Genomic DNA, 12,447 nt, shown 5'->3' with positions numbered 1-12,447 from the left:
GAGGCTGAAGTGGGTGGATTATCTGAGGTGCGGAGTTCGAGACAAGCCTGACCAACATGGTGAAACCCCATCTCTACTAAAAATGCAAAAAAAAAAAAAATTAGCCGGGCATGGTGGTGGGCACCTGTAATCCCAGCTACTTGGGAGGCTAAGGCAGGAGAATCGCCTGAGCCATTGCACTCCAACCTGGGTGACAGAGCAAGACTCTGTCTCAAAAAAAAAACAACAAAAAAAATGGTAGTCCAGTAACAGTAACAAAGTGTAGTGTAATAGGATCGCTTATATAAAACATTAGTAATACTAATTCGTTGCAGTATCCTTAACTTCTGGATGCCAGGCTGACAAAAACAAACAAACAAAACAAACCCTCAGAGAGTTGAAGAAATCCTGAGTCTGTAAAATAGCCCATGGCCTGGAGTTTCTAAAGGTAGTGCCTTTTAAATATTTTTTATTGTGATCTACAGTGTAACAGACAGTAGTGTTCATCAGGTATACTACACACTCCTCTATATTTCTCAGCTTTCTTGTTTTTGAGACAGAGTCTCACTCCGACACCCAGGCTGGCGTGCAGTGGCACGATCTCAGCTCACTGCAATCTCCACCTCCCAGGTTCAAGCGATTCCCCTGCCTCAGCCTCCCAAGTAGCTGGGATTACAGGCATGCGCCACCATGCCCAGCTAATTTTTGTATTTTAGTGGAGACGGGGTTTCACCATGTTGGCTAAGATGGTCTGAGCTCCTGACCTCGTGATCCGCCTGTCTCAGCCTCCCAAAGTGCTGGGAGTACAGTTAAAAACTGGAGGCATGTGTCTATTCTGGTCAATGGCACATGAGAGAAGGTGATTGGGTTGTTTCTGTTTTAAGGCTCTTAACACTGGGTAAGAGCTAGTATGAGTCCTCTGTGCTCTCTCTAGAAAGATTTTAAGCCTAGAAGTAAAGACCATCAAGATGGAGTAATTGAAAGATATATAAATATTAGATTCTTGCAGATCTGGAAGACAACCATCAAGGAGAGCAAGCTGACTTTATGGGACTTTATGGGAGTGACCTATGACATGTAAAATACTTTCATGGTAAGCTATGCTGATTAGGGGTGGGGGTGGGGAGGTGTTACCACAATTTCACCTAGTGTAGCTTATCCAGACTAATTCATTCTTTTTTCTTTTTTGATTTGGAGTCTCACTCTGTTGCCCAGGCTGGAGTTCAGTGGCACAATCTCTGCCCACCGGAACCTCCGCCTCCTGGGTTCAAACGATTCTTGTGCTGCAGTCTCCTAAGTAGCTGGGACTACAGGCACACACCACCACACCCAGCTAATTTTTGTATTTTTAGTAGAGACCGAGTTTCACTGTTGGCCAGGCTGGTCTCAAGCTCCTGACCTCAAGTGATCTGCCCACTTCGGCATCCCAAAGTGCTGGGATTACAGGCGTGAGCCACCACACCTGGCACAGACTAATTCTCACGTACAAATAAATGCATTTCACATCTTGACTGTGTGTGTATATATGTGTGTGTGTATGTATGTATACACACATATATAACTGAACCAAATTTAATATAATATCCTTGCTATTTCTGATTTACCTAGTATTTTCTGTTCTATTTAGGAAAATGATTATACTTAATTTTACCACACCCTAATTGGTCTCCATCCACAATGTGAAAAATACTGTATTAAGTTGCCTCAGATGCTGATCGTCTATAAACAAGTTTCTGGCGTGTCCAATTATTTAGAAAAATAATTAGAAGTTTTACAACAAATGCATTGCTACAATGAAATTGAAATGGAAAATATAAAACATTTCATCTTGTAAAATTAAATTATGGTTTTTGCAGTATGTTTCTATTTGGTGCAAACATATACACACATGTGCATACATATATGCATGAATGTTTTTAGATGTTCTGCAAAACCGGTGATTCTGCTGCTCTGTAAGTTTGCACTTTTTTTATCACTCCAAAAGAACTCCATTAAGATCGCGGCCTGGCGCAGTTGCTCACGCCTGTAATCCCAGCACTTTGGGAGGCAGAGGTGGGCGGATGACGAGGTCAGGAGATTGCAGACCATCCTGACCAACATGGTGAAACCCTGCCTCTACTAAAAATACAAAAGTTAGCAGGGCGTAGTGGTGCGCGACTGTAGTCCCGTCTACTTGGAGGGCTGAGGCAGGAGAATCGCTTGAACCTGGGAGGCAGAGGTTGCAGTGAGCCTAGATAGCGCCACTGCACTCCAGCCTGGGCGACAGAACAAGAGTTTGTCTCAAAAAAAAAAATCGCTTGATCCAGGCCGGGCCTGGTAGCTCACGCTTGTTAATCCCAGCATTTTGGGAGGCTGAGGCGAATGGATCACCTGAGGTCAGGAGTTCCAGACCAGCCTGGCGAAATCCCCTCTCTACTAAAAATACAAAGATTAGATGGACGTGGTGGCGCGCGCCTGTAATCCCCGTAATCCCAGCTATCTGGGAGGCTGAGGCAGCAGAATCACTTGAACTCGAAAGGCAGAGGTTGCTGTGAGCCGAGATTGTGCCACTGCATTCCATCCTGGGTGACAGACCCAGACTCTGTCTCAAAAGTAAAAAATAGGCCGTGTGCGGTAGCTCACGCATGTAATCCCAGCACTTTGGGAGGTCGAGGCGGGCGGATGACGAGGTCAGGAGTTTGAGACTATCCTGGCCAACATCGTGAAACCCTATCTCTACTAAAAATACAAAAATTAGCCGGGCGTGGTGGTGCGCGCCTGTAGTCCCAGCTACTCGGGAGGGAGGCTGAGGCAGGAGAATCGCTCGAACTCCTGGAGGCGGAGCTTGCAGTGAGCCGAGATCGCGCCACTGCACTCCAGCCTGGACGACAGAGCAAGGCTCCGTCTATAAATAAATAAATAAAGTAAAAAACAAACAAACAAACAAACAAAAAAAAAAACTTGATCCGTGAGAACAAAGTCATCTTCATTTATTTCTCTTTCCAATCACAAGTAAAATAAGTCACAAAATCTTATATTTTATTACAATGCCATTGTTCTGTTTTTGAAGTCCTGGAAGAGGTAATAATAGAACCCCGGAACTCAGCCACTTCGCCCAGGTTAGACCCCCACTCAGCAACTCCAGTGCTGAGGACAGAAGACCCAACGCCCTGGGCCCCCGGCCAGAACCGGCAAGACGCTCTCGCGAGAGTCTTCCAACCGCCGTGAGCTCTCGTGAGCACTAGTTCTCTTCTATCTCAGCGCCCCCACAGGTCGGCACCTCCTTGCCGGCTCCCTCCGCTACCGCGGGCCGGAACTTTTGTCGATAGGAACGGGTTTGCACAGTTGAGTGTTGTCGGCCGGCGTGAAGGAGACTAGGGGGCCATCCTCTTCCTTTCGCCGTCGCCGCCGCGGAGCGGAGTCGAGCCGAGCTGATTTGATCGAGGAGCGCGGTTACCGGACGGGCTGGGTCTATGGTCGCTCCGCGGGCCGCTCCGCCGGCTGGTGCTTTTTTATCAGGGCAAGCTGTGTTCCATGGCAGGGAACTTTTGGCAGAGCTCCCACTAGTAAGTGATCTTCCGTCTTCTCACCTGGGGCCGGTTATTGGGGGGCTGTGAGGACTGGGCCTCCGACTCCCCTGGGCCTGGATCCCGGCTCAGTTCCGAGTGCCGGGGTCCTCACGGGAGACTGCAGCGGCCAGAAGCAAGATGCGCTTTTCTGAGGCGACTCCCCTCCCCGCCCCCAGCCCGTTTCGGGGAGGGAAGGATCTGTGAGGGGGAGGGGTGAGAGAGAGTTTAGTCTCCCAGGAAGGAACGTTTCGGAGTTTAATTTCGGATTTTTGGTTTAACTAGGCCGCAGGGGGTCGGATAGAGTGGGCACAGGTACGGGAAGTGTGACTCAGCTCAAGACTGTGAGGCCACCTGTTCAGGACAGTTGTGGCGTGCTTTTGCCTGGGATTTCTTCGGGTGATCGGCGTCCTGGTCTTTTGTCATTCACTGTGTATCTTGAGTGGATTTAATATTCTGAGGAGAGGAGGGAGTCTGGCTTGTTTCTGCCTACTAACCTCTTCTTGCCAGTACTTTATGTCTGGATGGAGTTTTATATTGATAAGGTATAAGGCAGGTGCCCTCTAAATTTATCCATTTCATTAGCCTGTGCCTTATATTTTGTTTTAAAGGCGTATTTTCCCAGTGATTTTGTTTACCTATTTAACCTTTTCATGAATAAGTTTTGTTTCTGTCAGTGACTATGTGAGAGCTAGAATAATATTGAAAACATTTATCCCTAAATACATTTGTTTAAGCAGGCAGGAAGGTGCGTGATGGGGTTAATTGAACATTGAGTAGGCTTTCCACTGTATAGTTGAAAGATGAACAGAACTTGACAAAGAAGGTATCTTAGTATAATTTTTTATGCTAAGAAAGCGTTAGTAAGTAATTTAAATTTCGATTCTGTGAATAGGATCTGTTCCTGATGTACATTTTTTAGCCCTTTGCAAGGAGAAAAAGGAAACAATGAACTCGGTAACCTATTTAAGGAAAAGCAGGTTTTCCTCTTGCTATAAAGTGATTCTGTGGAGATGACATGTTAAAGAGGCTTTACAACTGATCATATGTGTGTGTATGTGTGTGTATATATATGTGTGTGTGTATATATATATATGTTGCATTGTTTTCACACACTGAAATATTGTTTGGGCAAAATTAAAGTATCGAAAGTTTAGGTATTGGAGTTAGAGCTCCTGAAAAAAAAATTTAGGTAGTGGAGAAGAGATATTCTGATAAACTTTGAAAGAAGCTGAGAGAATTGACAAGTAGCTGACTGTTGATTTGTCAGTTTTTCAACTTAAAAAAAAGCACCTACCTTTTTTCAATGGTGTTCTCATTATGCTTTCATTTATTCATAGCATTATAAAACATTTTTTCACTTTTCAAATATAAAATTATTACAAAGTTAAGTGTACTTCTTTGAAATTATTCTTTTCTCCCAATTCAAATACTCCCAAAAGAAGGGATCACTTTGCCTTGCTCAGATCCCTTGAGCAGTCATGGAGTTTCTCATCTGGAAAAGGTAACAAGTATGGAAGACAAGACAATTCTGGAAAACAAACAAAAGATTATGAGAGGCCATTGTTTTAGCTGAATTTGGTGAAAGAGGGCAGTTGACATTAAATATGCTATATTTCATGCTTCTAAGATGCATATTTTCACACTTTAACATCTTTGAAATGAGCATGGCAGTTTCTTTCATAGCATATGAAATAATGATGAATCCTAGATGTAATCTTAAATTTGATGAAATGCAGTATTTATAAATTTTTTTAGTTTATCCTGCATACAAAGCTCTGTGAGGAAAACTCATAAAATGTTTGTGAAATTTATGAAATTTATCTTTTTAAAAACATAAAATGACTCTGTGGGGATGAAATTAATTAGCAAACCACAATGTAGTTGAAGTAGAACAAAACACAGTCTGTGACCAGAATGAACTAGAAGGGGACTAAGTATTTGCTGGGTTGATTGAATGCATTAATGAAGGAGTAACAAAAATAAAAACTACAAAACTAACTGTGGATACTTTATTGTGTGAAAAAGGAAACTGAAAATACAGTTACTTAATATCTATAAAATAACATCATAAATATTACCATATATGGAATGTAACCAAAGCTTGAATGTATTACAAAATCAATATCCTGAATAATTGAGAGATAATAGAAATATTCTATTTAATAATATTAAGAAGGAAACATGAAATAAGCCTAAAGAAACAGGAAGAAGATCTTAAAATAGATAACACTGATGCTAATATATTAAAAGAAAAAAAATTATAAAAGATCATTCTTAAACAAAAACAGTAGACCAAACTACTGCTAGTTAAATCAGGGGAAAAGGAATGATACAAAATACAAAATTAGGAATGAGAAAAGTAAACCCAGGGGTACTTTTGGGTTATCTCCAGGGTTTTAAATTTGAAAGCCAAAGCAAGTTAAGAATATTACCCAAGAGCTATGCCTTATTTCATGGGTAAATACTTTCCATCTTTCAAGAGAATCTCCTTTTGAAATTGTTCCATTTCATACAGAAAGAAGAAAAGCTTTCTCTTTACAAAGCCATGATAACACAGAAAAATCTAGCAAAGGGAACACTAAAAACAGTCTCACTTTTGAATACTGATGCAAACATTGTAAATCAATTATTACCAAATACATTTTACATTGAAAGTATAAAACGTGACAGTGGATTTTATTATAGAAATATAGATATGAATAGAATATAGATTTTATTATCGAAATAGATATAGAAATATATGGATTTCTATATTATAGAAATATAGTCAATGAAGCAGTAAAGGTATTAAAAAACTAATGCAATTCAACATTTATCCTTGACTAAAGCTCTTACTAAAACAGAAACAGGATGCTTCCTTAACATGAAAAACATATCAAAGCATCAGCAGTGGTGAAACATTGAGATAATTAGGGTGCCTATTTAAGATTTTACCAATATACTAGTGAATACAATTGATACAAAGGAGATACAGAAAGAATGACAAAACAATGACAAAATTATCAATATGTGGAAATAAAATTAATGAGAAAACTCAGTTAATTGAGAAGTTATTAGAAATAATAAAGGTTTAATAAGGTGACCAGTTATAAAATACAAAAATAAAAGCTTTTTAAAAATGGATAGGGAAATATAATTTACATTAGCAACAGAAAATATAAAATACAGAGGGAAAAATATAAAGAAATATACAGAACCTGTAGGAAGAAAACTTTAAAAGTCCATAGTGGCACATACAGATTTTAATAAAGTTTGAATTCTTGGTAAGATGTCATTTCTCCCTATATTGATCTTTAAATGTAATGCAATCACAAAATTTGAATGGATATTCTTTTTTAGGACTTGATATAATGCTTCTTAAGTGTGGGTCTTAGAATAATAATTGTGATAGAATGTCAGAAATTTTCAGGAGAATAGTAGCAAGGAAGTATTTTTCATACCAGATATTCATTACTTAATTTTCTGTGTTTTAAAATAGCACAGCATATGAACAAGAAAAAAATAGGAAATTATAAAGAAATCCAAGTATAATGATAGAATTATAAATCAGGAGATACCTTAGTGCATTTGGATAAGCATTTGACAAAATATTTAGCTGGATCCCAACTTTATACTTTGTACCAAAATAAATTCCAGATGGATCATAAATTGAAGGAAAAAAGCCCTTAAGGGTATTAGAAAATATGGGTGAATTGTTTTTTATCATTTTGAATCAGGAAAGACCTTGCTATGCCTGACAAACATGAAAGTAAAAGGTAGATTTAAGTAAGTGATTCAGATTTCTGTATTACAAATAATTAAATACTGAGAGATATTTAAACTTGGGAGAAATTTTGCACTTATTTGTCAAACAAGTGATTATTCATACTGTACAAATTTTAGATGAGAAGAATCTCTTAATCATTAAAAAAATCGGTAATACCATTAGAAAAATGGTCATATTAGAATTAACATTGTACAAAAGAACTATATATGACCAATAAAGACAAGAAAGATGTTTAACCTCAAAAGTAAACTACAGAGAAAAGAAACAGTGACATACTACTTTGCCTTTAAGTTGCAAAATATTTAAAAGTGACAGTAACCCATAGGATTAATTTTTTGTTTTTTGTTTTTTGTTTTTTTTTTTGAGACAGAGTCTCACTCTGTCCACCAGGCTGGAGTGCAATGGTATGATCTCAACTCACTGCAGCTTCCACCTCCCGGGTTCAAGCAATTCTCCTGTCTCAGCCTCCCAAGTAGCTGGGACTACAGGCACACGCCACCACGTCCAGCTAATTTTTGTAATGTTAGTAGAGACCGAGTTTCACCGTATTGGTCAGGCTGGTCTCAAACTCCTGACCTCAGGTGATCGGCCCACCTCGGCCTCCCAGAGTGCTGGAATTACGGGCATGAGCCACCGTGCCCAGCCAGGATTAAATATTGTAAGATTCACTCATGAACTGTTAATACAAATGGAAATTGGTATAATGTTTTCGGAGGGTAAACTGACAATGTGTATCAATAAATTACCGGCAACACTAATCCTACTTCTGGGAAGTTATTTCAAATATATTATTAATCAAATATGGCAAGGAGAATTACAAAGATATTCATTAAGAAGAATGTCATTCAGGAAATAGTAGCAAGGCAGTATTTTTTTATACCAGCTATTAATTACTTAATTTTCTGTGTTTTAAAATAGCACAGCATATGAACAAGAAAAAATAGGAAATTATAAAGAAGATCCAAGTATAATGATAGAATTATAAATCAGGAAGTACCTCAGCGCATTTGGATAAGCATTTGACAAAATTTTAGCTGGATCCCTACTTCGTACCAAAATAAATTCCAGATGGATCATAAATTGAAGGAAAAAAGCCCTTAAGGGTATTAGAAAATGTGGGTGAAAAATGATAACCTGTATTTCCATCAGTAGAGATTGGCTAAATAATGATCCATCCATAAAGCTGTATGAAAGAATGCTGAACAACAAGTTAATTGACATAAGACTTGGGATACATATTGAATGACAAGCACAGGTTCAAGATCGTTTTTTCTTTGAGTCATGTCAATTTCATATCTCTGGTTAAAAATAGCACACTTGACTAGGCAAGAGGAGGAGGCTATCAGTGTAACACATTCTGAGGCAGTTTTTAATATAATTAGATTTGTGAAGTAAGGAAATTAAATGCCATAGTTACACATGAACAGCTGAAAAACTATATACTTCCTCAAATCTAAGCCATCATCAATTGGTGCCAAATAATTCCACCGTTATATCACTAAGAAAGAATAAACATACTGCCAATTAAAACACGAAGGCATCACAGATTGTAAGACATATCTTGATACCAGAGTCAGAATCAGTGAAATACAAGCTGGTAACAGACTAAGGAGGAAGAAGGAAAAGATTAGAGCAGAATTTTTTTCAGGACATATTTACATTTATTAGTGAGATAATTCTTATTAGTCACATTTCAAGAAATGTGAGAAATGATTGTCTTTAAGGTTACTTTTTGCTCTTTGTACTTCTCAGAATGTGAACAATGTGTTCAATCTTAGAGTGTTTTCCCTGACCTTGCTTGTTGATTTTCTGTAACATGTCTTTTCTAGTTTGCAATGGATTTTGGATAAACAAGATCTGTTGAAGGAGCGCCAAAAGGATTTAAAGTTTCTCTCAGAGGAAGAATATTGGAAGTTACAAATATTTTTTACAAATGGTAAACTTTTTAAAAAATTGTTTGAGATTGTATAGTTGGTTACCTCTGAATTAAAATGTTTTTGTGTGGTAATTTGTAAACTGTTTTAGTGCATACCTAACATTTTATTTATATAGGTGTTCTTTTACAACGTATTCATTTCTGTTTCTTTTAGTGATCCAAATAAAGTTTTTTGTGTGAATTTTACATATTACAGGCACTTAAGACAATTTAGAAGTGTTACCTAATCTCCCTAAGGCTTTGTAATAGTTATTAGACCCAGTTCAAGGTTGGTTAAAGCAAAGTACTTTGAGGATAAATGATTCTTTGGATTGGCATCCTGTAGTGGTCATTTCTCTTAGAACTTTGCTTTGAAGGGAAGAAGATTTAGGGATATATCTTTACTCTGACGTATAGTAGGTTTGTCACATAATTTTTTTAACTTTCAGTTAACTATTTTGTAAACTTATCTCTGGTTTTTTTTGAGGATTCATTATGAATTTTTTTTTTTTTTTTTTTTTTTTTCTTTTTTTTTTTTTTTTTTTTTTTTTTTTTTTTTTTTGTGAGCCGTATAAAGCTAAGTGTGGTAATCTTAGCACTTTGGGAGGCAGAGGTGGGCGGATCACTTGAGGCCAGGAGTTTGAGATGAGCCTGGCTAACATGGTGAAATCCCCACTCTACTAAAAATACAAAAATTAGCTGGACGTGGTACACAAGAGAATCACTTGAACCTGGGAGGTGGAGATTGTAGTGAGCCAAGATCGCACTACTGCATTCCAGCCTGGGCGACAGAATGAGACTGTGTTTCAAAACAACAAAAAAGTGGTGCTATTAACAAGTTTCACAGGTGTCTAATATTTTCTTTTTATATTTATTTTAAACATAATATGAAAAGCATTTAAAATATTTAGAAGATAGAGGGGAAATACTTACTCAACTTCCTTAATGGATGAATAGTTTTTTGCTGTGGGGCAATTTCTGTTTTGTTGTTGTTTTGTTATTGTTTATGCATACCTATATATTTCTTAACACATTTGCAAATCCTAGTGTTAGACCACTGTGACTCACATAGAGCATATGTAGGTTTTTTCATTTGTTAAAAATAAACATAATTATGATTTAACCAATTGGAAGTTACTGTTCAATGTTAATATTATAATGATACCAGAAGATACATTTAAAATTTCATTATTTACCTTTTAGTTATCCAAGCATTAGGTGAACATCTTAAATTAAGACAACAAGTTATTGCCACTGCTACGGTATATTTCAAGAGATTCTATGCCAGGTAGGATTATTTTTATTTTATTTTATTTTATTTATTTGAACTCTTATCTAATATTGATGAACCTTAGCACAGTGTAAATGAATCATGTGTCTGCCATAGAGTTATGTTGATTTTTTCCCAGTGTGTTTTCTATGTGAATGATATTTAACTTTGTTTTATCATATTTTAGGTATTCTCTGAAAAGTATAGATCCTGTATTAATGGCTCCTACATGTGTGTTTTTGGCATCCAAAGTAGAGGTATAAAACAATTTTCTGTTCTTCATCAAAGTATAGTCAATGTATGTTGGTTAATCTGCCCCAGTTTTCACATTGCCTATGTCAAATTAATAAATGGTAATGTATGCAAAATACTAAAATTGTACAAAATCAAAGAAATATATACATATCCTTATATATTCACTTAACAGACACATACAGCACTTACTGTGTACCAACTGACTTAATCTTCGTAACAAACTGGAATGCATAGTGGTAGTATTCCCATTTTATAAATGAGGAAACTGAGACAGAGAGAGTTGAAGAACTTGCTTAAGATTATATGCCTAGTAAGTGTCAGAGCCCATGTTTGAACCATGGGAGTCTCCTTAGCAATCCTGTGTTCTTAACTACTTTCCTCTGCTGCCTTTGAGACATTTATTGTTTGGCACTGAGTAGTATTCAGTAAGTACCACAGCTTGCCTACCATAACCTGAGAATGTCCCTTATGCTTCTCACCCATATGCTTATCTTCTCCTGTCTTCCCTCCCATCATCCTGATGATTGGCTGCCTACCAAGCCAGAAGGAAGGCAAGGATTAGGGGAAGCTATAGCTATATAGATTCTAACAAGTGAAAGTTGAGGTTGTGAGCGTAGAGAAATTAGGTGAGGGAGAGAAGATAGATAGGAACTTGCAGCAGAGACTGAATTTCTGTTCAATTTTTTTACTTTTGTAGTATTTTCAAAAGAGCTCAGCTAAAGTCCAGAAAATAATAGCAGATATTGGCTGTTTTTCATAAATAATTAATGTAGTCTTTGGTGGTGTGAAATCTTTGCATTATGTTTCTATTTTTGGATAATGTCTTAGAGTTGTATTCTTGAATACTGAATGTGATTTTTACCTAGTAAGTTTATATTCCTTTTGGTACCTACTTTGATTTAGTTTTGTTTTAGCCATGATTTAAGAATATCCATGACATCTTTCCCAACTATTACCTAAATAATGACAATTGACTCTGTTAGAAATAATATTAAGACAAGCTTTCTAGAAGTTTATGTTTTCTAATTGTGAATGGTAGAATCAGCTTTGTTTTTGTTAAGTTCTTTAATGGAAAAGAAAGTGTTTATTAAAGGTCCTTATGGATTGAGTTTTCTGATTCTAATAATTCTAATACGTAATATTTGATTTTATTTAAATATTACTATGTAATAATTTAAAGTCTCTTAAGCACAGGCAGTATGGAGGACCAAGACAAAAAATCTTTATAAACATTTAATCTTGTAGATTAATTTGAGGATTTTAATCTATCTTATTTGTTAAATATTGTTATTTGATTTACTGAGTAGAACTCTGTGATGTGATTTACCAAATGAAAGTTTTCCCTTTGAGTTTTGGATAAAGAATTATTCCTAGGCTGGGTGTAGTGGCTCATACCTGTAATCCCAGCACTTTGGGAGGCTGAGGCGGGTGGATCACCTGAGGTCAGGAGTTTGAGACCAGCCTAACCAACATGGCAAAACCCCGTCTTTACTAAAAATACAAAAATTAGCCGGATGTGGTGGCAGATGCCTGTAATCCCAGCTACTAGGGAGGCTGAAGCACGAGAATTGCTTGAATCCAGGAGGTGGAGGTTGCAGTGAGCCAAGACTGTGCCACTATACTCCAGCCTGGGCAACAGAGCAAGATTCCATCTGAAAAAAAAAAAATTATTCCTGAGAAAGAGAATGTAGTCTTTCAGATTTGGTGGTACATT

At 37.3% G+C, this 12,447-nt stretch overlaps 1 protein-coding gene across 1 annotated transcript in view; it reads right to left on the bottom strand.

The window, feature by feature from the left end:
- Positions 1-4,948: 4,948 nt before the first annotated feature.
- The window catches only part of LOC108540687 (thiosulfate sulfurtransferase like domain containing 3), a 50,198-nt gene continuing 42,699 nt past the window's right edge, over positions 4,949-12,447 (bottom strand). The window contains exon 3 of the mRNA XM_017889831.1: positions 4,949-5,055. Coding sequence (XP_017745320.1) covers positions 5,016-5,055 — 40 coding nt within the window. The 3' untranslated portion in view covers positions 4,949-5,015. The remainder of the gene's footprint in view (positions 5,056-12,447) is intronic.

Source organism: Rhinopithecus bieti, unplaced genomic scaffold (assembly GCF_001698545.2).
Source record: "Rhinopithecus bieti isolate Rb0 unplaced genomic scaffold, ASM169854v2 scaffold_18624, whole genome shotgun sequence".
NCBI classification, from domain to species: Eukaryota; Metazoa; Chordata; class Mammalia; order Primates; family Cercopithecidae; genus Rhinopithecus; species Rhinopithecus bieti.
The sequence above is the reverse complement of the archived record's forward strand: the minus strand, read 5'-3'. Positions and strand labels throughout refer to the sequence as shown.